General features: G+C 40.4%; 16 protein-coding genes across 16 annotated transcripts; 10 read left to right on the forward strand and 6 right to left on the reverse strand.

Moving 5' to 3' along the window:
* Positions 1-8: 8 nt before the first annotated feature.
* Positions 9-617, forward strand: WALSEDRAFT_67165 (putative transthyretin-like protein precursor; the record flags this gene model as incomplete). The annotated part of the gene is made up of 5 exons (XM_006956117.1): positions 9-39; positions 91-172; positions 220-355; positions 407-445; positions 492-617. 5 exons carry the CDS (start codon positions 9-11, stop codon positions 540-542), a joined length of 339 nt encoding a protein of 112 aa, XP_006956179.1. The 3' UTR covers positions 543-617.
* A 475-nt stretch (positions 618-1,092) lies between these two features.
* On the reverse strand, positions 1,093-2,449 carry WALSEDRAFT_14707 (Pkinase-domain-containing protein; the record flags this gene model as incomplete). Its single annotated transcript, XM_006956076.1, has 4 exons — positions 1,093-1,617; positions 1,663-1,787; positions 1,833-1,881; positions 1,925-2,449. The coding sequence occupies 4 exons, from the start codon at positions 2,447-2,449 to the stop codon at positions 1,093-1,095; spliced, it is 1,224 nt and encodes a 407-aa protein (XP_006956138.1).
* A 255-nt stretch (positions 2,450-2,704) lies between these two features.
* WALSEDRAFT_67167 (hypothetical protein) lies at positions 2,705-3,211 on the reverse strand (the record flags this gene model as incomplete). Its single annotated transcript, XM_006956118.1, has 4 exons — positions 2,705-2,851; positions 2,899-3,042; positions 3,095-3,135; positions 3,184-3,211. The coding sequence occupies 4 exons, from the start codon at positions 3,209-3,211 to the stop codon at positions 2,795-2,797; spliced, it is 270 nt and encodes an 89-aa protein (XP_006956180.1). The 3' UTR covers positions 2,705-2,794.
* WALSEDRAFT_59238 (mitochondrial carrier) lies at positions 3,198-4,561 on the reverse strand. The gene is made up of 7 exons (XM_006956119.1): positions 4,349-4,561; positions 4,289-4,303; positions 4,067-4,235; positions 3,633-4,021; positions 3,469-3,585; positions 3,376-3,419; positions 3,198-3,325 (listed from the first exon to the last, which is right to left on the reverse strand). Exons 1-7 carry the CDS (start codon positions 4,549-4,551, stop codon positions 3,249-3,251), a joined length of 1,014 nt encoding a protein of 337 aa, XP_006956181.1. The 5' UTR covers positions 4,552-4,561; the 3' UTR covers positions 3,198-3,248.
* A 43-nt stretch (positions 4,562-4,604) lies between these two features.
* WALSEDRAFT_56116 (hypothetical protein) lies at positions 4,605-6,049 on the reverse strand. Its single transcript, XM_006956120.1, has 3 exons — positions 5,924-6,049; positions 5,809-5,873; positions 4,605-5,759 (listed from the first exon to the last, which is right to left on the reverse strand). Exons 1-3 carry the CDS (start codon positions 6,015-6,017, stop codon positions 4,632-4,634), a joined length of 1,287 nt encoding a protein of 428 aa, XP_006956182.1. The 5' UTR covers positions 6,018-6,049; the 3' UTR covers positions 4,605-4,631.
* Positions 6,050-6,065: 16 nt separating this feature from the next.
* On the forward strand, positions 6,066-7,421 carry WALSEDRAFT_42666 (structural constituent of cytoskeleton). Its single transcript, XM_006956121.1, has 2 exons — positions 6,066-6,179; positions 6,230-7,421. Exons 1-2 carry the CDS (start codon positions 6,104-6,106, stop codon positions 7,345-7,347), a joined length of 1,194 nt encoding a protein of 397 aa, XP_006956183.1. The 5' UTR covers positions 6,066-6,103; the 3' UTR covers positions 7,348-7,421.
* On the reverse strand, positions 6,089-8,417 carry WALSEDRAFT_56118 (hypothetical protein). The gene is made up of 4 exons (XM_006956122.1): positions 7,927-8,417; positions 7,510-7,880; positions 6,230-7,465; positions 6,089-6,179 (listed from the first exon to the last, which is right to left on the reverse strand). The coding sequence occupies exons 1-3, from the start codon at positions 8,366-8,368 to the stop codon at positions 7,427-7,429; spliced, it is 852 nt and encodes a 283-aa protein (XP_006956184.1). The 5' UTR covers positions 8,369-8,417; the 3' UTR covers positions 6,089-6,179; positions 6,230-7,426.
* Positions 8,418-8,687: 270 nt separating this feature from the next.
* On the forward strand, positions 8,688-10,132 carry WALSEDRAFT_59241 (hypothetical protein). The gene is made up of 4 exons (XM_006956123.1): positions 8,688-8,741; positions 8,786-8,826; positions 8,870-9,497; positions 9,555-10,132. Exons 1-3 carry the CDS (start codon positions 8,704-8,706, stop codon positions 9,061-9,063), a joined length of 273 nt encoding a protein of 90 aa, XP_006956185.1. The 5' UTR covers positions 8,688-8,703; the 3' UTR covers positions 9,064-9,497; positions 9,555-10,132.
* Positions 9,112-9,958, reverse strand: WALSEDRAFT_62181 (ferredoxin reductase-like protein; the record flags this gene model as incomplete). The annotated part of the gene is made up of 2 exons (XM_006956124.1): positions 9,112-9,506; positions 9,556-9,958. 2 exons carry the CDS (start codon positions 9,956-9,958, stop codon positions 9,112-9,114), a joined length of 798 nt encoding a protein of 265 aa, XP_006956186.1.
* Positions 10,133-10,162: 30 nt separating the features above from the next.
* WALSEDRAFT_59242 (hypothetical protein) lies at positions 10,163-11,659 on the forward strand. The gene has a single exon (XM_006956125.1). The coding sequence runs from the start codon at positions 10,437-10,439 to the stop codon at positions 10,812-10,814; it is 378 nt and encodes a 125-aa protein (XP_006956187.1). The 5' UTR covers positions 10,163-10,436; the 3' UTR covers positions 10,815-11,659.
* Positions 10,486-11,638, forward strand: WALSEDRAFT_31038 (hypothetical protein). The gene has a single exon (XM_006956126.1). It carries the CDS (start codon positions 11,186-11,188, stop codon positions 11,537-11,539), a length of 354 nt encoding a protein of 117 aa, XP_006956188.1. The 5' UTR covers positions 10,486-11,185; the 3' UTR covers positions 11,540-11,638.
* A 134-nt stretch (positions 11,660-11,793) lies between the features above and the next one.
* WALSEDRAFT_49940 (P-loop containing nucleoside triphosphate hydrolase protein) lies at positions 11,794-13,835 on the forward strand (the record flags this gene model as incomplete). Its single annotated transcript, XM_006956127.1, has 4 exons — positions 11,794-12,413; positions 12,458-12,648; positions 12,694-12,776; positions 12,822-13,835. The coding sequence occupies 4 exons, from the start codon at positions 11,794-11,796 to the stop codon at positions 13,833-13,835; spliced, it is 1,908 nt and encodes a 635-aa protein (XP_006956189.1).
* Positions 13,836-14,014: 179 nt separating this feature from the next.
* Positions 14,015-17,856, forward strand: WALSEDRAFT_27024 (hypothetical protein; the record flags this gene model as incomplete). Its single annotated transcript, XM_006956128.1, has 6 exons — positions 14,015-14,815; positions 14,858-14,997; positions 15,042-16,423; positions 16,474-16,661; positions 16,708-17,624; positions 17,676-17,856. 6 exons carry the CDS (start codon positions 14,015-14,017, stop codon positions 17,854-17,856), a joined length of 3,609 nt encoding a protein of 1,202 aa, XP_006956190.1.
* A 154-nt stretch (positions 17,857-18,010) lies between these two features.
* On the forward strand, positions 18,011-22,026 carry NCA-2_31041 (calcium-translocating P-type ATPase). Its single transcript, XM_006956129.1, has 4 exons — positions 18,011-19,341; positions 19,387-19,604; positions 19,652-20,781; positions 20,826-22,026. Exons 1-4 carry the CDS (start codon positions 19,136-19,138, stop codon positions 22,020-22,022), a joined length of 2,751 nt encoding a protein of 916 aa, XP_006956191.1. The 5' UTR covers positions 18,011-19,135; the 3' UTR covers positions 22,023-22,026.
* A 118-nt stretch (positions 22,027-22,144) lies between these two features.
* WALSEDRAFT_27026 (hypothetical protein) lies at positions 22,145-23,066 on the forward strand (the record flags this gene model as incomplete). The annotated part of the gene is made up of 3 exons (XM_006956130.1): positions 22,145-22,196; positions 22,240-22,297; positions 22,346-23,066. 3 exons carry the CDS (start codon positions 22,145-22,147, stop codon positions 23,064-23,066), a joined length of 831 nt encoding a protein of 276 aa, XP_006956192.1.
* Positions 23,067-23,614: 548 nt separating this feature from the next.
* On the forward strand, positions 23,615-24,699 carry WALSEDRAFT_59244 (hypothetical protein). The gene is made up of 3 exons (XM_006956131.1): positions 23,615-23,927; positions 23,974-24,266; positions 24,321-24,699. The coding sequence occupies exons 1-3, from the start codon at positions 23,806-23,808 to the stop codon at positions 24,578-24,580; spliced, it is 675 nt and encodes a 224-aa protein (XP_006956193.1). The 5' UTR covers positions 23,615-23,805; the 3' UTR covers positions 24,581-24,699.
* Positions 24,700-24,718: the final 19 nt, after the last annotated feature.

Genomic DNA, 24,718 nt, shown 5'->3' on the forward strand with positions numbered 1-24,718 from the left:
AATCCATCATGAGCGTCAACAGCCAGGTAACAACACATAGTAGGTTATGCGTTTGATCTAAAAGAGTAATGCTGATTAGTTGTACTTAAGTTCTAGACACCAGCTCAGGTAGACCAGCTAGAGATGTAGCAATTGAGCTATTCACCGGACAAGAAAACGACGACTACAAGAGGTGAGCTGTTCGGTGATACTAGATACCATCTAAAAACTAGTATACAGTACGACAAACGAGAAAGGACGTTGCGAGGATATCATACCTAATCGCTCATTATCAAAAGGCAAGTACCAGCTGAGATTTCATACTGGTGAATACTGGGAGAAGCAAGGTATAAGACCATTTCATCCAATTATCGACGTGAGTTATTTTCCTACAACCTTGTCTCAAAACTTATTCGCTTTCTTAAAGGTACATTTTGAGATTTACGACGAGAGTGAACATTATCATGTGGGTTTAGACTCTATAAAAAGTTTAATCTAATATACACCTTTAGATTCCTTTGCTTATCACGCCAGCAAGTTATACAACCTATAGAGGTTCATAATTTAGCAATAATACATATGTTCATTTAACAAATTTGAGAATCCTTTCGAAAATTTAAATTCGCCATTAGAAATATTCCCTTGATGTCATTCTGTTTGTGCATGTCTGAACTCGCCAATAAAAAAATAAACCTACAATTTGGCATTCAAAAATGCCAAATTAGTCTATAATTACAAATATCATCAGCATGCAGTATTAAAGAGTTTAGGATTGACGTTGCCCTACTTCATACATGAAATTTTGATCTGTCTGATACATTCCTTCTCCAATTACCGTTACATCTTAGCAACGTGGCTTATTTGTTAGAATACTCGTATTATAACTCTCTTAGTGGCTTGAATCATGTATCATAGCTCCCAATATACAGTCTGAAGAGTGCTTACGCGAGTATTCTTCAACGTTATAAACTATCTACACCTAAGTGATGAGAGGATGTGGTAATCAAACTATTCTACATCCTTGTAATTAATCTTAGAAGGATGTGTATATATATTACATATGAATTTTCAAATATTTAAAATATATAAATGATTGATGATTACAATGCAATTTTAATTGTAGTTAAGATTGTAAAATGTTTGTTGTTGTTGTTGTTGCTGTTGTGATTGTACTTTATGAGGTTGTTGTTGTCTTACCGGCTGTTGTATTTGGTGGGGCAATGGTTGCCTTCTTTTGATTGGCTTTGCTTGCCTTGGTATACTTGGCATCTCCCATTCCCAAACCTGTGCAAGCCATACTGATAGACGATCAGCTGGGAATTTGTAGCAAGTCTTTTTCACCCAGTTGTCTTGTAATAACTCAGATGGTGATGGCCTAGTAGATGGATCCCTATCAAGACACTTCTTTATAAATCCTTTTATACCGGATGACCATTTAAGTCCAATTTCAGGTTCATCTGATAACTCAGGTGGTTTTGATAGTGTTATCATGTTAATCAATTCTATTGGACCAACTGGTTCTTCATTGACTTCTTGATATGGGTATCTATTCAGAGCAACTTCTAGTAAAGTTAATCCCAATGACCAGACGTCGGAGTTTACTCTATAACCTTGACCCTTAGCGTCCATTCTTTCAGGCTGTTTGCACGTTAGATACGGCTTTTAGTAAGACGTGAAACCCACAGCCATATAAAATTGTGTTCCAGTGAATGTCTCTGCTACGCTTCCTTCTAAGACACCACTAACACCGAAATCACAGAGTTTCACTTGACCATTTCGCGTTATAACTATATTAGATGGTTTTATATCTGTTATATGTCAATAATGGAACTTCGTTATATGATATACCTCACCTCTGTGGATAATTTTCATACTATGAAGGTATTCTAATCCTCGGAGAACCTAATTACATGAGCGACTGTACTCGGCCAAGAAGAAAACTCACACTACCAGCAATATTTCCTAGAGGTTTCTCACCAGTTCTACCTTGCCTCCGACGGATATGCTTGTATATCCTATCAAGACTACCACCTTCTGCGTACTCCATGCAAACATCAACTTCAGTATTCTCATTTGTGAGGAATGCGCCGTAATATTTTATAATAGTTTCATGTTGACATTGTTTAAGGAATTGTAATTCACGTAATAATTGTTTGTGGATAGCTGGATCTGGTGAAGTCGACATTGATTTCTTGGCCATAATCAAACCAGAAGATTTATGCTTGACTTTAACTACTGATCCACCTGCACCTTCACCCAATTTGTCTATAATGATCAGATCACTCTCTTGGATATCACTATTCGACAAATCCAAATCTTGTGGTTTTGGCGGACGTGGTGGTGCTGACGGAGTTCTACCGGATACATAGACAGTTCTATCATTATCTACTGTTGAAGAAGAAGGTGCTGAGGATGACGATGTATCCGAGGGTATGGCGAGTGATAGGCTGGGCTTTTGTTGATTGTCCATTTGGTAGCTCATACCGGGTGCATTCTCGAGCTTTGGTATTTCAAGTTTAGGTAGTAATTTACTCTTTGATGGCTTTCCTGTTGGTAAAAATGCCATCGTCGTTCAAGATATAGAGTGAGTAGGTGTCTAGAGCGTCTATAATGTATTTATATGGTAATTAATATATCTAGATTCTATTAATCACTCTATCAAACAGCCTATTATAAATATTATTCCACTCGGCCTCGGACATCTCAGTGAGTGATATGCATACAGATTATACAAGTACATTATATAGCAATTCGCAAACTCCAAGATATAGCCGATACACTCTGTCGTCCTAGCTAATAGATTCCAACTAGCTTACTATCTTCTTGGTGATGACCGGGCGTGTGCGTAATTGACGCGTATTCTCCTGCCGTCCTAGTTGTAATATGTCAAACAGGATTATATTTTAAGAAAGCGCTCACAAGCTCAACTTCATTCATACTCTCTAGTGCACTAGACGCTTCCCTGTCGTTTGCGTAGGTAACAAAACCAAAACCTCTGGATCTACCCGTTTGTCTGTCTTTCATGACAATGTAGTCGCTTATCTGCCCAAATGGACTAAACGCCTGTAGTATCACTCAATGAGAACGTGTGTATTACCTTCTAGATCCAACTCACACGAGCGAGATCTTCATCGTTTGTGCTCCAACTAAGGTTGGCTATATTTATTTAGGTCGCTCTCATTAATAAGAAGACTCTCAACTAACATATGTAGATTTTACTGTTATCGTTCATCGATGAACACTGTAAAGAAGCATACAATTAGATAATTCTATATATATTCTATTGGTTCTAGCAGCTCTTTTACTAACTCGTATGTGTAGAAACTGACACCGATTGAGGGTGCGACTGTTTTGTATTTTGGTTAGAAAATTTTCATGAAGATGACAGACACTTACCCTTCATCCAGTTAGCTACTATTCCTCTATATAGGCCCTTGAATCTGGTACGTCTATTAGCTTTGAGTAGACCAGTAGAACAATCACACATACCCTTCTGCTCTAACTATCTGCTTTATTGCGTCGATAGATCCATTGTATTTTGGTCCCAATGCATCTGAGCGTATACCATTAACTTGCATTTTCCGTCTAAGAACGTCGCAAGGATAGCTACCTTTTATCAACACACTATCAATATAGATCAAAATAAAACTCACGTTAGGGTTTGAGAAACGGTACCTGACATTGCACCAATAACTAATGCCAACCATTTAGAGCCATCTATAGGTATATAGCTCTTGAGCATCTCGTATGTTGCAAAGTTTATAGCGACATATGGAGCTACACCCACGCTAGTGGGCACTAAACCCCTATATAGACCTCTATAACCACCTTCCTCTCTGTATACTTTCTTACCCATAGCCCACATACTCAATTTTGCATCTTGCCTAGATGATTCCACCCCTAAACTTGCGGTAGCGATTGATAACCTAGACCGTACGAGATCGAGTGGGTATGTAGTAGCGACAGAATTTATACCTGCTAAAGCGCCAGCTGCAAGTTTCTGCCAATTTTCTAATGGACGATTTGAGTCACCGGCGAATAACTACATTTGTTATCGATTATGATATGTTATAAGTAAATTACGCACAATTTTAAGAAATTCGTATGTAGAGAATTGTACAGCGCTATAGGGAGCTATTCTCAGGCAATTTATACCATTACCTCTCATAAAACCCTTAAAGCCTTCCTCTTTGTACATCTTTTTCAAGCTGGACCATAATCCCGTGTATTCTGCTTTACTAAAGCTTTGTACTTGCCTATAATACGTAGATATGAGATCATTGTCGCTTAGATCGGCGATTAAACTTACTGAAGTATCTTCAATCTAGATAGAGTAAGTTAGGGATTTGAATATAGATAAACTATTTACCTCTCTATGGGACTAACTGCCGTACGTGAAGCTACACCGCTTGCACCTCCTGCTATAAACCATTCCATCATTTTCTTACCATCGTAGCTTTTATGGGGACTCTTTTCTTTATTTTCGTCTATGCTTTTATCACCATTCTCATTCACACCAGTTGATACCTTCTTAGCTATACCTTCTACGTCAGAAGTACTCGTACTCTTCATGGTATCACACAAGATAGTAAGAAATCAAAGGTTGAAATTATATTTAACTTTTTCTTTACATCGGTAGTCTATAAATAGTTTTATTCAAGTGAATCCCTCAAACTTCTTGTGAATGCTTTAGGTGAACCACCAGACTCCGTGAACTTGGATAAGAGAAGTTCATCAGACATTGGGTTTGAAATACCTAAGGATTTACCAAACGATTCGAATACACCAACTGCTTCAGCGAATGTGAGTTCTTCCATTTCAATCAACTTCAATCCGTTTGCATTGTTGAGGTGTTTTGTGTTCCATTTCTCAAACGGATTAATTGGCTTCTCAGGTTGCAAACCAAGTTGAGCCAACAACAGGGATGGTATTTGCATAGTAGTTGGTGTGCTTGATGTAGCTCCAAGGATTGCACCCCTGTTGAATTGCTGTCTACCGCTCAAGAAATCTAATATCTTGGCAGTTACTGATAACTCGTATGGGTGTAATTTGTTAAAGTGTTGATCTTTATAGAGTGTTGGTTGATACATCGCTTGAATTGAATCCATGGCTAATAAAACCGGGTGGGCTGTCTGCTTTGACAATTCGTTCATAACAACGTCGAATGTTTCAACAGCTTTGTTTTCATATTTGGTAGCATGTATACAAAGATCATAGATCTTATCACCAGCCTTAAATTGATCGTAATCTTGCGAAATTTTTACGTCATTCAATTTCTCTTTGTTAGTTTCAGCAAAAATTCTGAGAATTTCTGCGGAAAGTGATGGTTGAGTCCAAATACCACCACTCTCTGATGGAGGATTATATGCATAACTGCTATCAACGAGGTGCTGAGACTTTGGAATGTAGAACACCAACCAATTTGATTGTTGGGCATAAATAACACTTTGCAACAAGCTTATTGATCTTCCACTACCAATTTTACCATGTAATACGTATCTGTTATCCTTGCTGGATGTTTTACTAGCGCTATCGAGCTTATTGATAGCATTGATTGAGGATTTGCGTATAACAGTATGTGCTTCTCTCTCAGTAGCAAATTCTCTGGCTAAGGTTGGTGGTATTCCCGTGAACTTTGTGATGTTGAGTGCATCCTTTGTGAATCTAAAAGGTGTGCCGATTGACTTATCAGTTATACGCTCAGGAAGGAATTCAGGCATGAAAGAGAGATCTGGAGGTGTAGCCTGTAACTTTTCATAACGTCCAGAGTGTGATACTGCCTATAAAACGACCAGTCAAAAGGGAAGAAGAAGGTTTCTAGAGACTCACTTCAGTTTTAAGTTTATTACCGCCTTTGTTCTTCTTTGTGAAGCTGTTTGCAGTCTTTTTAATAGCTATAAATTTGTATTTAGAGTGTTATCGCTGTAAAAGTGCCTATACCCACTTTGGCCCTTCTTTGGTGGGAGGTGAGCTACTGCAGAGGTTGTAAACTGCCTAGATGGATAACTGAGGGCTATTCTAGCTGCTCTCGACGCCATTTTTATTTTTTTATTCCTCGTGGACGTTCTCCAAGATATCTCAGTCTCATACAACCAAGAGTAGACTGTTAGTCCTCAGAAATAAAATGTCAAAACCAGAAGTTCTCCCAATCGATTTCGCTGTACCTGTTACAGCTTACGCATTCAACGCAGACAGATCTCGTAGGTCCTCGAGCGCCCGATTTGAGATACAGTACAGCTCACAATCTTAGAACTCGCCGTCTGTCCAAATTCAAACGTATTGCAAATCTACCAGAAGAGTGCAAATACCTGGACACTCTCCGCTGAGTTGAAAGAGCACGACAAACTGATCACCAGCGTTGACTGGGCACCGCAATCAAACAGAATCGTCACTTGCTCACAAGACCGTAACGCATACGTCTGGACATTCCAAGCCGGGCAGTGGAAGCCTACCTTGGTTCTCTTGCGTATCAACAGATCAGCAACTTTCGTTAGATGGTCTCCACTCGAGAACAAGTTCGCAGTCGCATCAGGTGCACGTGCTATCGCCGTCTGCTCATTTGATCCTGAGTCTGATTGGTGGGTAGCTAAACATATCAAGAAACCATTAAGATCGACCGTTTTGTCACTCGATTGGCACCCAAACAACGTCTTGTTGGTCGCAGGTTCAGCGGATTCAAGAGCAAGAGTCTTCTCAGCTTACATTAAGGACGTCGATTCGAAACCTGCCCCAAGTGTTTGGGGTGAGCGTCTCCCATTCAATACCATCTGCGGTGAATATGCATCACCTGCTAGTGGATGGATACACTCAGTAAGCTTCACTCCATCTGGCAATGCTATCGCTTTCGTCAGTCATGATTCCAACCTTAGTATTATATACCCAACTGGTGTCGACAACCCACCATCTGTATTCAATGTCCGTCTGGCTTCACTCCCTCACACTTCTGTTACCTTCCTCACTGAAGACAGTCTTATTGCAGCTGGACATGATTGCCAACCAATGCTGTATCGTCTTATCAATAACAACAGCTGGGAATTCGTAAAATCGCTCGATGACGCGACAGGAGCTAGTCAATCGAACAAGGCAAGCGTAGCTGGTAGACTCAACAACACCGCTTTCAATGCCTTCAAAGCGGCTGATAGTATGGGTGCCACAGGCGGTGTTACTGGTGTTGGAGCTGGTGATACCGTTCTTACAACTGTTCATCAAAACACCATTACATCAGTTCGACCATTTGCAGGTGTTCCTGGTAACATTACACACGTTTCTACTGCTGGTAGAGATGGAAAGATTGTCATCTGGGATATCAACTCAGGTGGTTCTGGTATCGCAGGTCTTGTTAAGGAAACTTCACAAATGGGATTGTAAAATCAGAAATTAACGAATGTTAAATAAATAAAATGTCAATGATGATATATTTCTATGATTATGTTGGCGTAGTAAGAATTTATGATGGTATGACGCTAGAAGGTCTTTCACTGAATTTCTAATGCAAGTTAGTACGTACTTTTTTAGACATTCTTGACTCACGACCGAACGCTTTGATGAGAGTGACGCTTTTTCAGCACTATCTTCGCGACTATGGTTGTGCTTCTCGTCAGAATAGCGAGGAAGAGGCGTCTCACTACTTCTAAATGGCTCGTTGCGCATGCTGTACCTGTCGTACACCTTTTCCATCGTCTTGACAATACTTCCCTTTCTCGATGTGCTATTGTCGGAAGCTGCAGATGCACTTAGGAATGACCAGCGCGTCTTGTCTCGCATCTCCTGTGATACTCTTCTCGACTGAGTGCACTTTGATATCATCTGAACGATCCATGAGAAGGGAGGTGGAAGAACACTACACCATGCTTCCACAGTGCAGAGACTTCTCGCATGCTTGACTCTGATTCCAACCAAACCTGAAGCATGTTTAATCATAACCTCTGAAGTGAAGCTGACACCCACCTAGTAACAAATTGATGCATGCTAGGATAGCTAACGCGTATAAGCTCACCAAAGCGGATTTGCGATAATGATGATGTGACAAACCAGTAAATACCAAGCTAAACTGCCACAATGAAGGGAATAACAAACCATAGTTGCTTCCAATAAGTGGTATGTGATTATCATAAACATTGTCCCTAATCTCAGCAACAACGAGTATGAAACACTGAACGAAAATAGCCAAATGGGAGAAAAGACTCCAAACTGGACCAAAGAAATGCGTAGGTGTGCCGTACCCGTCGACATAGTTATTTGTACCCGACAAATCGTTCACCCATACCTGAGTATGCTTCGATTGTTGTGATGTTTCTATAAGTTGGGTGACAGCTACCATGACCAGCATGCATATTGTGCTTAAGCGCACAAAGTTAAGAAAAAAGCGGATAGGACCTTCGCAAAACATAATTGAATGAATGTCAGCCCGAGTGTGTAAGTTGCTAGGACGAGCCAGCGTCTAACGTGTGTGAAAGAACTATTGATGGCTAAGCACGAAGGAGTTTAAATGCTCGTTTTAATTTGAACACAATGAGAACAATGAGATTTGCGCAGGAACGCAATTTTTAGTTCAAACAAAGAGAATGCACTTTTCTAGAGTTGAAAGACAAATTTAATATCAGCAAATTTATAAGCAACGAAACAATAAACGCACACATCTCCGTTGTTTGTTTTAATTTATTCTGAACTTCCAAAATGTTGTGGAGATGTACGTCATTGTCATCTTCATCACATACTCTCAAGATGTTGAACAGAGGAGTATTCAGAAACACAGCAAGATTGTGAGTATCGTGCCATAAAATGACTTTGTACTTAACTATCTCAGATGCAACGCTAACAAAGACAAATTCGTTGAATCACTCAAAGGTAGGTTTACACTAGATGAGTCAAATTCATCTCACAAGTATAGCCGGCAGTGTGCTAGAAGAACCTACATCTGGAATATCACCCCACGAGAAAGCCCAAGATGCCAGAGAAGCCAAGGATACCGAACAACCAGGACCTACACTAGCAGATCTTGAAAAGCTCTCAGCGGAAGATCTCGGTGGTGGTGAAATAGGTGAAAGAGCATTAGGAGAAAAGGGAGAGCACAAAAAGGATTAGACTACGTCATAATGAACATAATTGTATGCATACATATCTATAAGGCATTTAGAATTTGAATACCTTGTCAGTACCGTAACCGAGTTCTGCAAGTGCGCCTTCGACTTCACCTTGTGAGCCGTCTTCTGCCTTTGTGCCGGAAACAGCTTTCATTTGGCCAGGTGGACCACAGACAAGTATTTTGACATTGGAGTCCTTTGATGGCGCATATTGAGCGATCAAGTCCTTTGTAACGAAACCAGTAAGTCCTTTCCAGCTGTCATCAGCTTGATCTACGGTGTATACCATTGTGAAGCGATCTTTGTAGTTCTTTTCAAACTCATCGAACTCCTTCTTCAAGAGAATGTCTGCTGGTGTTTTGTTGCCGTAGATGAGTGTGAATTTTGTCTTATCTGACGTATCTGGGAGAGAGTGCAAGAGTTGCTGGTAAAGTGGTGTAATTCCTGTATGACGAGAATAAGGGGAGTAATATAAATGATAGATAACACTCACCTGATCCACCACCGATCAATACGACATGATCCCATTGATTTGGAACGTATTCGATCTTTTGGATCTGCTTTCCCATTTCTACGGTATCTCCAACTTGTAATGAGTGTAAATGTGGTGTCATTTTACCACCTTCATATCTTTTGATAGTGAATTCAATTTCACCCTTACGGGTGACCTCTGAAGTTGGTGTGTACGGGCGCAAGTAAGCTGATTTGTTGCCTGGCTTGTGCCATCTAAGCATAGTGATCGCATTGACGTTTAATCCACAGTAGGCGTCTTCTGACTGGAGTGCAAAAGTGAATCTCTTAACGTCATGGTTCACCTGCTCTGTTCTGATTAACCTGTGAGGAGCGAATCCATCAGATTTGATACCAGTAGTCGGTTCAGGGGATCTATAAACCATTCTGAGTATTCTTGTGAACTTAATCTTGGTGGTAAGTTATCAGAACAGTCACGGCAACGCAGTCACAATTTCTCGAGAGATAAATAGTACTGATTTGATGGTAGGATACATGCTATATTCTACATTCAAAATCTACCTGCATCTCTTACTTCAACTCAAAAATTTCACTATAGCAATCTAATCTGACCCTCACGGTACATCTCCCCATCACCATCAAGATTAAGAAAAAGCGCAGAAAACAGCAGCTAAGCGTCAAGATAGATCACTCTAGAAGTTTATATTTTAATAGCATATTAGCCGTTATCAGAGCGTATTCGCCACAGACTTAAAACATCAGTTATACACCAATCTACACTGCTACAATGTACTCAATTCAAGCTGCATCAGCAGCTTTCTAATTCGGTTTATATCTCTCGATTTTGCCCTCGCTTTTTACTGACTCATATCTAAGTCATACTTTAAGCTAGGAATCTTAAAAATGATACAAAATTCTCCTATTAACAACTGGCGCTATGATTCTTCACCAGAAAGTTCATCCACATCCTCAAAGCAGTCACTTCCTTCTCAATATAACACCTCGCCGACTTCATACTCTAACAGCTCAATTGATAATCTCCCAAAACTACAAACTTTATCACTAGATGCACCAAAGGCTCCTGTTGCAGCCCCTCTGCCTACTCCACCAACCTCATCCTCCATTAGAGGCACAAAACGCTGTAGATCATCCTCGCAAGCCTCAGATAGTTCAAGAGGCAGCTTCTCAGCTGCTAGTTCCGACGACATTGGTAGCGTAGAAAGGAAATCCTATGCTGACGGTCTTATCGGTGAGTTTCCTTTTCCTTTGTTAAACAGATAATTGAAGTGGGGTTTTCCTCGTTAGACACATCTGTTTTCACTATTGAAGCCATCTGGAAATGTCCTCTGCCAGAGGATCCATACCCTAGAACGATTGAGGACTCTCAGTTGCCGTTGAAAGATTACATTAGGGAAACCCTTCGTAGATCGAAAACTTCATCACATACACTCCAAGTCGCGCTTTTTTACTTGTTCAAGATAAGAGATAAGGTTAGATCACGTAGAGTTGAGGCAGCTCAGTTGCTCTGCGGTGGTCAAGTTGTAACCTGTCAGGACAGTCTACTTTGTGGTAGAAGGACATTCTTATCATCACTTATCTTAGCCAACAAGTACTTATCCGAGAGAAATTACAGTAATCGCGCATGGTCGAGAATGTCGGGTTTGACAGCTAATGAAATATCCTCGAATGAGAGGGCATTTCTGATCCTAATTAACTACGAATTGTGTGTTTCTGAATCAACTTGGAAGCGTTGGGTTGCATTCTTGCGCACATTAGTTGAAAAGCAAAAGGGACCAGCCACGAATACTCAAGATCAAGCTGTTTCGGATGATGATGACGAGAGAAAATGCAAACGCACATGTTTGCAATCTTCTCCATACGATTCTCATACAGCAACACCAAAGCCATCATGTATCGGACTAAATGAGAGAGTTTCATTCAGTGTCGAATCCTATTCTACTAAAGTTACTTGGGAAGGCGTTCGAGCAACATCAACAACAGCATAGAATATCAACTTTCTCGGTTAAGGTTTAGTATTTTAAGAAGTTTTGACAGCAACTTTTATTTTTACTCTTTATTCTCTTTTACGTGTTGTAAAACGAAATTTATTTTTTATTAAGAAATTCACCGTTTAGCATCTCTACTATCAAGACGCGTTATGAGAAGATCGACGCGTAATAGAACAGAAGAAAGTACACCAGTGAAGAAAAATGAAATTGTTGATATAGAATTACCAAATAATTTAGCAGCAACTGATTCAATGGTTAAATTACGCGCTGATTCTGATGATGAAATGTCAGATGAGAAGCCACCTATTAGGCGATCAAGGAGGAATTCAGTGAAGCAGACGAATAGTAGAGCAACTCCACCGCCGAAGAGTGACAAAGTTAGGAAAACAAACAATAATGATAAGATACCACGAAAGCCAGGAAGACCAAGGAAATCTGAAACTAAAAAGAAACACACCCAGAATCAGGTTTCACGGAGAGTGGGAAGACCTGCCCTTGCTGAAAAGAATAGAGAACGCTCGGTAACGAAGGGAGCAGTGAAGTTGGAGAATAGTAGTACCAACAGCGATAATAGTAGCGACGAGAAAGACCCAATATCAGTAAAAATGGAGGAAGATGCAGAGAGTATGACTAGTGGTAGCAGCAGTACCGAGAAAGACAGTGATGAAGAACGTAGAATGTCTGATTATAGCGGAAGTGACAGCGAAGAAGATGATGATGTTGAGGCTGATAAATCTGACGAAGAAGACGTTATGGAGGTCGATGAACCTTCAAGTGATGAAGAAAGACCTAAAAGGAGATCACGATCTGCGAAACCCCCACGTACACCTAACGCTAAGCGTTATGAACTACATAGGCGCGCAGCTAAAGCGTAAGTTGGCCATACATTACATCGCTAACTAATGATCTTCGTAGTGTCAAACCATTACCTGCACCGGCTATTGAAAGTCTGAATGATACCACAGATAAGGATGCGCGCTCTCTTTCGCGTGCACTACTGCACGTAGGTGCTACACCTGGATACCTCCCTTGTCGTGAAGATGAATACCTGATGATTGAGGGCTGCATAGAGAGTCTCCTAGAGGATGGACAAGGTGGTTGTGTTTGTGAGTTCCGATCTAGGAACTCTAAGTCGATCTGACCAGTGGTAGACATTTCTGGTACTCCTGGAACAGGTAAAACAGCAACAGTACACTCTGTTATTAGGGGATTGATAGAAAGATCTAACAATATGGTGCGCTTCTCCCTGTACAATGATTATAGTTGACTAAAAGTTTAGGAAATTACGCCATTCAAGTACGTGGAGATCAATGGTCTTAGGGTTTCTGAACCAGCAAGAGCTTACCCGATTCTTTGGGACGGTCTTAAAGGGGACCAGATGAGTCTTTCACCAAAAGCTGCGCTCAATGCATTAGAGAACTACTACGCGAAAGGAAGCAATGATGAAGCATGCGTCTTACTAATGGATGAGCTCGATCAGATGGTCACCAACAAGCAAAGCGAGGTTTACAATTTCTTCAACTGGCCGAACATGCCACGATCAAAGCTGATTGTTATCGCTGTTGCAAACACTATGGATCTTCCTGAGCGTGTATTGAGAGGAAAAGTCAAGAGTAGACTTGGTATGGAGCGTATTAACTTTGCGCCATACGATCGTATGCAACTTATCGAGATTGTGCAGTCAAGACTCCGCTACGCGGTTAGCTTGGCTGATGGCAAAGACTACACGCATCTCACGGACGAAGATACCAGAGGGATTTTTGATGAGGATGCTGTTAAAATTGCAGCTGCTAAAACAGCCTCTGTGCAGGGTGATGCTCGAAGAATGCTCGAAGTCTGCAGACAAACACTCGAACGTACGGTCACACTTCCCGTGAAAACAAGTCATGTACAACAGACACTCAAAGCGATGTCACTCTCTCCATTGAGTAGACTGATGTCCAGTCTCAGTCTCAGTGCAAAGATAATGCTAGTCTCGACGATGCGTTGTGCAATAGCCGCTGGTATGGGTACTGGTGAATGTAAATGGGGTGATGTATCCAACCTCCATTCTAAACTTAGCGCTCAAATCATACCGTACAATCCACCTATAGCCCTCAGTAAGACTGATCAGTATGCAATATTGTCGGCTTTGGCTGCGACTAGGATCGTGCTAGCTCACGAACCCGGTGCATCTAACACGGGTCTCAATAAAGGTAGCGACGCTGAACGCATGCTCATCCTTAACATCCCAGAAGCCGATGTCCGTAGAGTACTCGGTGAGGATGCTCGTTTTCAATCTGTTTTAGGCTGATTGGTTGCTGTTTGTTATTTATATTTGTTAGACCTGATTCTTCTCGCGTGTTCTTTTGTGATTACCTGTTGTGATAATACACGCTTTAATAACTGATAAGTGATCAAGTGATATAAATACAGAAGACTAATGCGTAAGAATTCTATGAGGTAGCTTCTTTATCACCAACATTCACCATCATGGGTGACTTCCAGAAGATCCATCGATACTTCAGTCCCCTACTATCAATATTAACGGATAAGGGCGTGAATGAGCTACTAGGTGATACAAATTCAATAAATAACTTGTCAGAACTCCTCAGTCCATTCGACGTATTGCACAATGTACCGTTGCGAACGAGCCAGTTGGAGACACATCACGCACCATCTTTCCATTTACGTTTCAATGAATTAGCTGAATTGGATAGCTCAACTGAAGAACTACACAAGGTCGTTGAGAAATCAGCTGGTGATGCAACCGTTTCAACGAATTCAGACAATATTTACGAGAACTTCCTTTCTGGTATACTCAAACACCACGCTTTAGTGCCATACTGTACTTTCCAGCATCCAGTTGCATTCATATTGGCAACTACAACTAAACATGCAGATCCGGTATCAGAATTAGCTAGGTTAGCTCAGGAGGTTTCATTCCCAGATGCATATGCTAAGAGAGCCTATATGAGTGCCACGCCAAACTATGTTCTAAGATATTACGTTCTCGTACACGATGCGAATGATGGTGATATGGATCATGCAAGGAATTTACTCGAAAAAGCCAAAAGGGCACACGGCATACATTGTGCATTACTCATTATCAACTCAAAGCAATCGAAAGAGGAGAAGGAAGTTGATGAGACTGTTACCAAGACATATGGTCACTCTCGAGCACACAGTTTGGATGCGTCTGATTTAACTGTCATACGCGCTTTTGTGCGCGAGATGGTAGTACAGTCACTTATTCCTTGGATGGAGAAATGTGCACGCGATTGGAATCAATTGGTGGGTGCGATATGTTTTGCTATCTAAGCTAACCTTTGGTAGTTTGTTACTAACAGGAAGGGATTTACAAATAAGCTGTTTTCTTCTTTTGGTGTTTCGAGGAAATGGGCTGCTCAGCAGGCGCCATCTAGGGCTATCAATAGTAGTGCACCAGTGGCATCATTCGTGAGCTCAGAGAAAATGTTAGTTTATTCTTCGAAAATGACTCCTTCTGATAACGCCTTAGATACCCATCTACTACTCACGAAGCTACTTTTAGAAGACTAGCAGATTTCGCTTTCATGATCAGAGATTACAAACTCTCAGCGCAAGTGTACAACCAACTTCGACGGGATACGGCGGAAGAACCAGAGGCATATCTTTATATGGCTTCTGCGAATAAGATGTTAGGACTTTCTCATTTGTTGTCTCCACACTCACCAACTTCTACTCTCGACACTACCGTACAATACCTCGATGAAGCGAGTCTGACGTGGTTTACGACAAAAAATGCAACCGATAGGGCTCAGATGATTCGTGCCACTTTACTCTACATAGAGTCTTTCAGAGCGAGGGGTTCATCTGGTTTGGTAATACCATCATCATTTATTAAGGCTGCCTCAACAGGTAATGGTTTGTCGTCTGCCATAATGCTCGAGCAAGCTGCGAATGCATACAAGAACCATATGAAACCTTACAAACGTAAGGCTTGTTTGTATTTTGCTCAAGCTGCAACTGTGTATGAATCTCATGGTAAGCATGCACTTGCAAGACGTTGTTACGAGAATTGCGATACAGATCGCTTCCCATTCCTCAACCAAGCACTTGGTAGATTGGCAAATGAAGAAGATGCGCCGATACTCATCACCAAATCGCTGCGTTATGGTGGTGATCAGAGATTACTCGATGATTGGCGTGATTGTCTAAGGAAAGACGAGAATCCAAAGGTTACCTTCCCACTCGAGGTATTTGACAAGGGTATGACTTATATCAGAGATCCACACGCACACGTTTATACAAATAAAAAATCTGAACGTATTTTTGACACGCTTGAAAAAGAACTCAAAACTAGTAGTGAAAAAATAGATGATAGAATAGATATCGACATTGATGAGGTATTCCATGCTGTTCTCGTTGCACGTAATCCTTTCAATGCTGGTATACTTATTAATAATTTCCAATTGGAATTTGAAGGCGAAGCAAATATTGAATGTCTCAATAAGGACCTAGAATTAGGTGCTTTGGAAATTAACGAAGTCGTTTTTAAGTGTTCAGTATCCTCAGCTTCCACTGTGAAACTCAATAAAGTGGATTTTATGATAGACAATATCTGCAAAGTTACAGAATCACTCCAGAGAAATGGTGCTAGGTTGAACAACACTAAGGAGCATAGAATGGGAAGATTCTATGCACCTGATCTCTCACTCGAGGTTAGAGTTAATGAGCCAACACCAAGATTGCTCACTAATTTAGAATGTTTCCCTCAAAGGATGGGACTCGGTGAGGGATATCTCGCTCATATCAATATACAGAATATTGGGAAAGTTGACGTTGATGATGTGCGTGTGGTTGTGAATGAACAATCATTCGTGGCCCTGGGCGTTGACGAGAACATCAGCAACGCGCAAGGTGGGTAGATTCTCCAAAACAATGGTGTTGACTTGCTAAATTTACTAAAGATGTATACAAACAATCGTTAGAAACAAGCACAGAACAGTCGCGTATAGAGAATACCTTACGATCTAGCGCTCCTTATGATATTGGTAAAGACTTGAAACCAGGCTATACACACTCTATCCCGGTTTTACTCAGAGGTGATAATGTCGGCAAGAAAGCACTGCATTTAATCGTGGTATACAAACAAAAGGTGTGTCTACATAATTACAACGTCAATTACTGACAAGCCTGAAAAGAGTCATGAAAATCATCACAAAGTTAACAGATTGTTACATGTTGTAGATATCAGACCAGTTGTGGAAGTCAAACTAGCTGCTCAGCCTAGCAAAATGCAGATCGGAAGCTATGATCTGTCGTTGGAGATTGAAAATGTCGTTCCAGATTCTCAAATTGAAATTACTCAAGTGTCCTTTGTTTCACCTGCATGGAAGTGTATCGGTGAGATGAAAGATATGAATCTCGCGTTTGAAGATATTGCTAAGCAAGAGTTCAAAGTAGAGTTTACCGAGGATTTCAACGTGGAGGATAGTCTTCAAACACAAACTTATATGATTGATAAGATGGCTGAATACTTACAAGGTGATAATATAACAGAGAATTATCCACCTCCGGTAAACGTTATCAGTTCACATCTCACACACAGTAAGAAGTATATACCTACAAGTCAAACTGGATTGTTTCATATGATGATGAGTGCTCGACGATACCTCCGTCAGATGACATTTGGTTACGAGTTCAAAAGTATTCCGTGGAATGTCCAGTCGCATTTATTCCCGCTATTTGAGGCTAATGAAGGAGACGTTGTTGTCTGTTGGAAAATGGGCGACAGAGTGGGACACGCGCTCGTGTCAGGGTTAGTCTTAGGGGCAAGAGAGGGTCTCACGAGGAGGATAGGCGAGAAGGTGAAGCAATCGAAGAACATTAAAAGCGTGATGTATGCTTCCAAAGTTAGAGATAGGGAAAGGGCGCTATCCGAATTGACGAAGAGCCGGTATAGTGTCTACGATATGCCGATAATAGTCAACACGTACACGCCTTCTCCGATAAACCACGATTTCGAGCAAAATCCAGAACTGAGGATAAGCGTTGATATCAGCTTATTCAACAATTCGATTTATAGAAACGTCGAAAGTAAATTACAGTTAAGGGATGAGTAAGTCTCGATTATTCTAAATTCCATTGAGAAAGGCTAACGTCAGAGTAGAATAGAAGGAATGATGGTGCCTGTGAGGGAATTTACGGCTGACGTGAGCGCCCATGATACGGTGAATGTGAATATAGCACTGAACATGAGCAAAGCGGGAAGATATAAGTTGAAGCAGCTCCTTCTCACGATTGACGGCCTCAACTACGTTGTGAATTTAAACGAAATTGTACTCTTATGAACTAGAGAATAAAAGAATAGAAGAATAGTATTTTTAATTATTCCTCATGACACAGCCGACTTTAGTCTCGTATTGCTTGGTGTGATTGGAAAGTTCCAAGGAAGATGCATTATTCCTAATAGAGTATTAAGATAATTCTTTCTTTATCTTAAACGCTGATGAAATGGATCTCCCCAAGATAAATATACAGGAGTCCCCTACGAATAATCAGCCAAACTTTAGTAACCATCGTAACTCAGACTCGCTGACGGTCCCACGGATCGACACGACGTCAACGAGTAGAGATCCATTTAGAGATCACACAGAGCCTTCGTCTCCTACATCAACCTCTGATAGAAAAGGCAAGGATGAGAAAAAGTCGAAGAAGTCAAAAAAACCTCTAGAGCCACGGCATATTAACAATCTAGGCGCTTTTAAGTTTCAGCCACACACACTATCAGATTGTGTGGGCTACAAGCAATTCGAAACTCTCAGAGACGACCTCGGTGGCATCGAAGGTCTCACATCCGGCTTAGGCACCCATCCAAAGGACGGTCTCTGCGGTGAAGCATATTCATTAGATGGCAAAATTGAACCCGATGGCCCTCCTGAAGGTAGAGCTGGTCCTGCAAATCAAGCGAATGGTCTTGAAAGGCACCGTGTCTACGATAAGAATGAAATTCCACCCAAAGACACAAAGAACTTCTTCCAGTTAATGTGGATGGCAATGGAAGACAAACTATTACAACTCCTTATCGTCGCTGCTATCGTCGCTCTAGCTTTAGGTATCTATCAGGCTGTCGATTTCCCACCTCCAGAAGTCAGATGTTTCAACGAAGCGACGGGCCGTTATGACGCTTATTGTACTGAACCTCAAGTTGAATGGGTTGAGGGTGTTGCTATTCTTATCGCTATCCTCATCGTCGTTTTAGTCGGTAGTATAAATGATTATCAAAAGGAACTTCAATTCATGAAATTGAACCAGAAGAAAGATGATAGAGAAGTAAAAGTTAAAAGAGATGGTAATGAACAATATATCAACATAAAAAACCTTCTAGTTGGTGATATCCTTCAGATAGAGACAGGAGATATCCTTCCCGTTGATGGTGTTTTCTTGCGAGGTCATAATCTCAAGGCGGATGAATCAGCTGCAACAGGTGAATCGGATGCTATTAAAAAAGTCACTTTCGATGAATACTCTGAATATCTCGATAGTCTTAGTCTACATGATAAAAGCAAGAATTTGAAGAAGGACTGTTTCTTATTGTCAGGATCTAAAATTACTGAAGGTGTCGGTGAGATGGTTATCGTTGCCGTCGGACTTCAATCCTACAATGGTCGCATTCTCGCAAGTCTCAACGAAGAAGAGGATGAGGGAACTCCTCTTCAAACTAAGCTTAATGATTTGGCCGAGTTAATAGCCAAAATTGCTTCAGTTGCTGGTTTACTCTTGTTTATCGCTCTCATGATCAAATTTTTCGTTAATTTGAAGAGGCAGCCAGATAGGTATGAAATTTTCTCCAAAACTAGCACAATCTAATTGAATTACAGGACTCCTCGTGAAAAAGGACAAAACTTTATAGAAGTACTTATTATAGCAGTCACCCTTATCGTTGTTGCCGTACCTGAAGGTCTTCCGCTGGCTGTCACTCTTGCACTTGCTTTCGCGACAAAGCGTATGACAAAGGCAAATCTTCTCGTTCGTCTTTTAGCATCTTGCGAAACAATGGCAAATGCTACTGCTGTTTGTACAGACAAAACAGGAACTCGTGGGTAAAACGTCTAATTTCTTCGCACATTTCTAACGATTCTCTAGTTACACAAAATGTAATGAGTGTTGTTGCAGGTACTATCGGTATCAAAGCTAAATTCGTCACTCGCCTGGATGAAAACTCATCTAGATCAAATGCAGATGAACTGAACAATGATGAGAAATATCCACATGGCAACTTTACAATTGACTCAAATGACCTCTCAAATCATGTGCAAGGTCCCTTACGTAAATTGTTATTCGATAGCATAGCGATCAATTCAACTGCTTTTGAAGACAAAAACAAGGAAACTGATCAGATTGAATTTGTTGGTTCAAAAACTGAAACTGCATTATTACGTTTTGCTAAAGAGCAAGATTGGGATGATTGGAGATCGGTTCGTGAATCTGCTGAAATCGTACAGATGATACCTTTCTCGAGTACACGTAAAGCTATGGGTGTTGTGGTCAAAGTAAATGAAGGTCATTATAGATTATTTGTCAAAGGTGCATCAGAGGTTCTTACAAGCCTTACCAACCAGGTTGTGTCACTCGATGAAGCTAAGTCAGATGAAGTTCCTTGTCATGCTATCGAGGAAGGCGAACGTGCTAGTATCGATGAAACTATCAAGTTTTACGCAAATCAATCGTTACGTACTATCGCTCTCTGTTATAAAGATTTCCAGGAATGGCCACCAAGTAAAGCATCTTTCGACGAGACTGGAGATGTTGAATATGATTCATTGGCTAAGGATTTGACTTTAATTGGTATTACTGCTATTGAAGATCCTCTCAGACCTGGTGTATCAAACGCCGTCAAGCGTGCTCAGAATGCTGGTGTCAAAGTAAAAATGTGCACTGGTGACAATGTCTTAACTGCTCAATCTATCGCAAAACAATGTGGTATTTTGACAGAGGGGGGTATTGTCATGGAAGGTACTGAATTTAGACAACTTGATGAACACGATCGTATTAATGTCGTACAAAATCTTCAAGTTCTCGCTAGATCATCACCAGACGACAAGAAATTGTTAGTACAAACTTTGAGGAACGCTCATTCAGAAACTGTTGGTGTAACTGGTGATGGTACCAATGATGCACCAGCCCTCAAAGCTGCTAACGTCGGTTTCTCAATGGGTATCGCTGGTACGGAAGTAGCAAAAGAAGCATCTTCAATTATCCTCATGGATGACAACGTGGGTTTATTAATTGTGACTAAAACAATCTAACTTTGCTATAGTTTGCTTCAATTGTTTCAGCTATCATGTGGGGTAGATGTGTCAACGACTCTGTCAAGAAGTTCTTGCAATTTCAATTATCCGTCAACGTAACAGCCATAATTATTGTCTTCGTTACAGCTATCGCATCAGATTCAGAAGAATCTGTTTTATCGGCTGTTCAATTGCTCTGGGTTAATTTGATTATGGATACGTTTGCAGCATTGGCTTTAGCGACTGATCCAGCAACTCCAACAGTACTTGACCGTAAACCTGAAACACCTGGATCACCAATCATCAACGCGAATATGTTGAAAGTCATCACTTCACAATCATTATACAAGACAGCTGTCGTTTTCGTATTACATTTCGCTGGTAGACAGATACTCGGTTACAGAATGGATTACTCCAATGATGAAGAGGAAGCTGAGTATAGCGCTCAAGGTAGTCAATTGAAGACATTAGTTTTTAACGCCTTCGTTTGGTGTCAAATATTCAACCAGATCAATTGTCGTAGATTAGACAATAAACTCAATGTCTTTGAAGGTATCCACAGAAACTGGTGGTTCATGATCATGTTTTGTATTATGGTCGGTGGACAAGTTCTCATTGTCTTTGTTGGTGGTGCAGCATTCTCAGTAACGAGGATAGGTGGACGTGATTGGGCAATTTCAATAATTTGCGGATTTTGTTCGTTAATTGTTGGTGCATTGTTCAGATTCATACCAGATGAACCAATTGAAAGAAGACTCATCAAATGGGGTGCATTCCCAGATCCAAATGCTCTTCCAATCTCTAAGAATAAACCATCAAGGAAAGGAGAAGATCCAGTTTACGATTCATTGCAAATACTTTCAATCCTCCGTGGTGGTCGTATAAGAGGATCATCGTTTGTTCAGAAGTCTAGAAGAATTGTTAGACATCCAATCCAACAATTATCGGAGACATTATATTCACATTCAAGGTCAAATTCCGGAACAACAACTCCTGATAATAATAGCACATCACCTTTATCAGCGAAGCATAACCATTTAGATGCACTATCAGTCTTACCTATGATGGTTGCATCTAGTGTAGGTGCGGGGCCTGCCTACAGAAGCTCTAGATCTGGCAGTGTGAATTCAAGAGCTGGACATTCACCTTCAACATCTATATCTAAAGGTGGTATCGACGACGATAATAGTTCGCAGCCACCTCCATCACCTTTATCAAAGCGTTAACGACTAATAATTATTAATTTATTATGTAATGTTCTTATAGATACCATTAATGATTTATTTATTTATTTATTCATTTCTTACTATCAACTATGACCTCAGTGACGACGCGGAGGGATGAAAGAATGCCTCATATTTGGCTGCAATTCGCGTCAATTAGTTTAGAAGAGGGTAGCTGTGCGTGTTTGTATATTTTATAGCGGTCTACTAAGAATAATAGATGATTTAGGATTGAACAACTTTGAGTTTATACGATGTCCTGGATACGTACCATCAGAGTGAGTGATGATGATGTACTCTCTAATACATTTTCGTAACGACAACAGACATTATATCCAGCAATTCGTATACCTGGCCTTAGCTCGAAGACCTACGCAGGAAGAAACAGAAAGACTGGTGAATAGGAAGTTACGTGGTAGATCATCAAAGAAGAAGTCAGCAAATGAATTTGAGAAGAGAGATCACTCAAGTCTAACAGACGAGAAGATGGCGAAGTCTGCACTAAAGTTGTTACACAGATTGCTAGAAATGCAAGCAGATACTAAATTTATTGAAGATGAACAAAAAGATCATTTAGAGTTCATCGTAAACGCCCTACCTTCTTATAGACAACACAGACAGCCGAGAGATGGACAAGTTGGACTAACGACAAAGTTAGCTAAAGGTGCGGCTGAAATTGACGATTGTCAGTCGATCTGGCAGACACTTAGATTGCAAGGCGAACGTGAGGGTGATGATGTTGTAGTAGATGAAAACGCATGGGGATTCTTCGATTTTCTAGTCACACTATGGGAAACACAGGATAGACTAAATGGAAAGCCATATCACCTTCTGGATAACCTGCGGGATTGCAAGCATGACATAAGTGAAGCTGTCGACGCGATCATCGCGGGATTTGAGACTCCGACAGAGCTATCTCCCCTGAGTTGCTCAACAAGCGTCGGATTCAAAGTCCGTCAAGATTCTAACAGCCTATTTGATTCAAAGATCGCGTCGGAATCGCTCCAACGGCGATCAATATCGTCACGCTTATTAAATCTAGTATGATTGTCATCTTAATTACCGAAGTTTGTTCTGACTCAAGTCCTAGTTATTGAAACTCGTCGTATCGAAAATAGTAAGCGTCTCAGCTTTGACGTCCCACTTCGGAAGTGTACTTTCAGAAAAAGAAGTCAGAATGGTTTGTGACGTAATGAACGTGGGTAGTTGTTCTTCAAATATTCAAATAAAGATCACTGACATTCAGCTGACAGGCATTTCCATTGAAATATGCGGATCTACAATTAGATGTCATAATATCGATCGTACAAGCCACAGGTGTAGTTGTTGATCGAAAGGAACCTCCTATTATCCAATTATTGAAAACGCCGAAGAAGGAAGTATACAATCAATTGAAGTTGATCGCTATAAGGGACGCGATCCGCGGTAAGAGTCCATCATTGGGGGTATTACAAGAAAGAAAGTCAGAAATAGAGAAATTGATCAAGATCGGATCAAAAGATAGTAAACATAATAATATTTTTACAAATTTGATTAATTTTACTTGAAGTTTTTGTATCTTATCGCGGAAACTTTCTGAGGTACGGCTTTGGAATGGGAATGTGAGTCATTGATAGAAATTCGGACGCGATTTGATTGGAGATGGCCGCTTTAAGAACTTTGGAGTTTTCTTCATAATTTGTGAGCTATTTGCCAATTTGGCCGGCTGATAAGAAAATCTTGGCTCTGTTAACTATAATAACACCTTTGACCCTATACGTCGATAATTAATTAAAGAGAAACAGTTATGGAAGTGCCAGAACTCGTTAGTGATACATCTTCGGTATATCAATCTTCACCAGAGATACAACCGTTTGATAAATCGCATGATATGGGAACACTCGCCAATGACATGCTTGAATTAGATTAGTAGGTCAATTTATAGTCTATTAATAAGGTTTTTAACAAATAATAGCGCATGTATAAGCTGTAATCCAAACAACACAACTGGATTCGTCTGTCCTACACCCTTCTCAATAATCACTAAAAAGACAAAGAAAAATGTTGAAAACTGGCATACAAATCTAATAAGAGGAGATAAATTTAGAGAAATTGGTATAAGAAATCATGAAGAATGTACAGGTTGCCACAGATTTATACCATCAAAAATACCAAATCTTAATAACTGTAGTTGTTGTGGCTCACACAGTTGCGATTCAATAAATCCAAATGGATGTAGTCGTAATTTCAAGATTACACCCTTAGAATGTAAGAAACGTTCGAAATTTATTCCTAAGACATGAAACTAACAACGCTATTTAGCACCTAAACTACCTCCAAATTCACTCAATTGGATCTTATCAAATCATAACGCAGCTACACTTCTTAAGAAGTATGAAACTGTAGATAGCTTACTCGGAGCTGTAGTGCAAGTTTTACCAAAAAGTGGTGAGAATGCACGCATTTTATCCAATGGAATGGTTAAAAAACTTGATGATAACATCTGTTCAAACTGTGTTTGGAAAGATGTTGTCGTCGATGGTCTTCACCTCCTTTGGAAACATACCAATAGCAGCAAATAAGCTTTCTTTAATCAACCTAGTCACACGCAACTTCAAATCAAACGACAATATCAAAGTAAAGATCTTCATGATTCACTCACTCTTTAGCAACTCTTTTGTAATTCTATTGTTAGCAGCTGTAATACACACATATTTTAA

This window comes from Wallemia mellicola (genome assembly GCF_000263375.1).
Source record: "Wallemia mellicola CBS 633.66 unplaced genomic scaffold WALSEscaffold_2, whole genome shotgun sequence".
Classification (NCBI taxonomy): domain Eukaryota; kingdom Fungi; phylum Basidiomycota; class Wallemiomycetes; order Wallemiales; family Wallemiaceae; genus Wallemia; species Wallemia mellicola.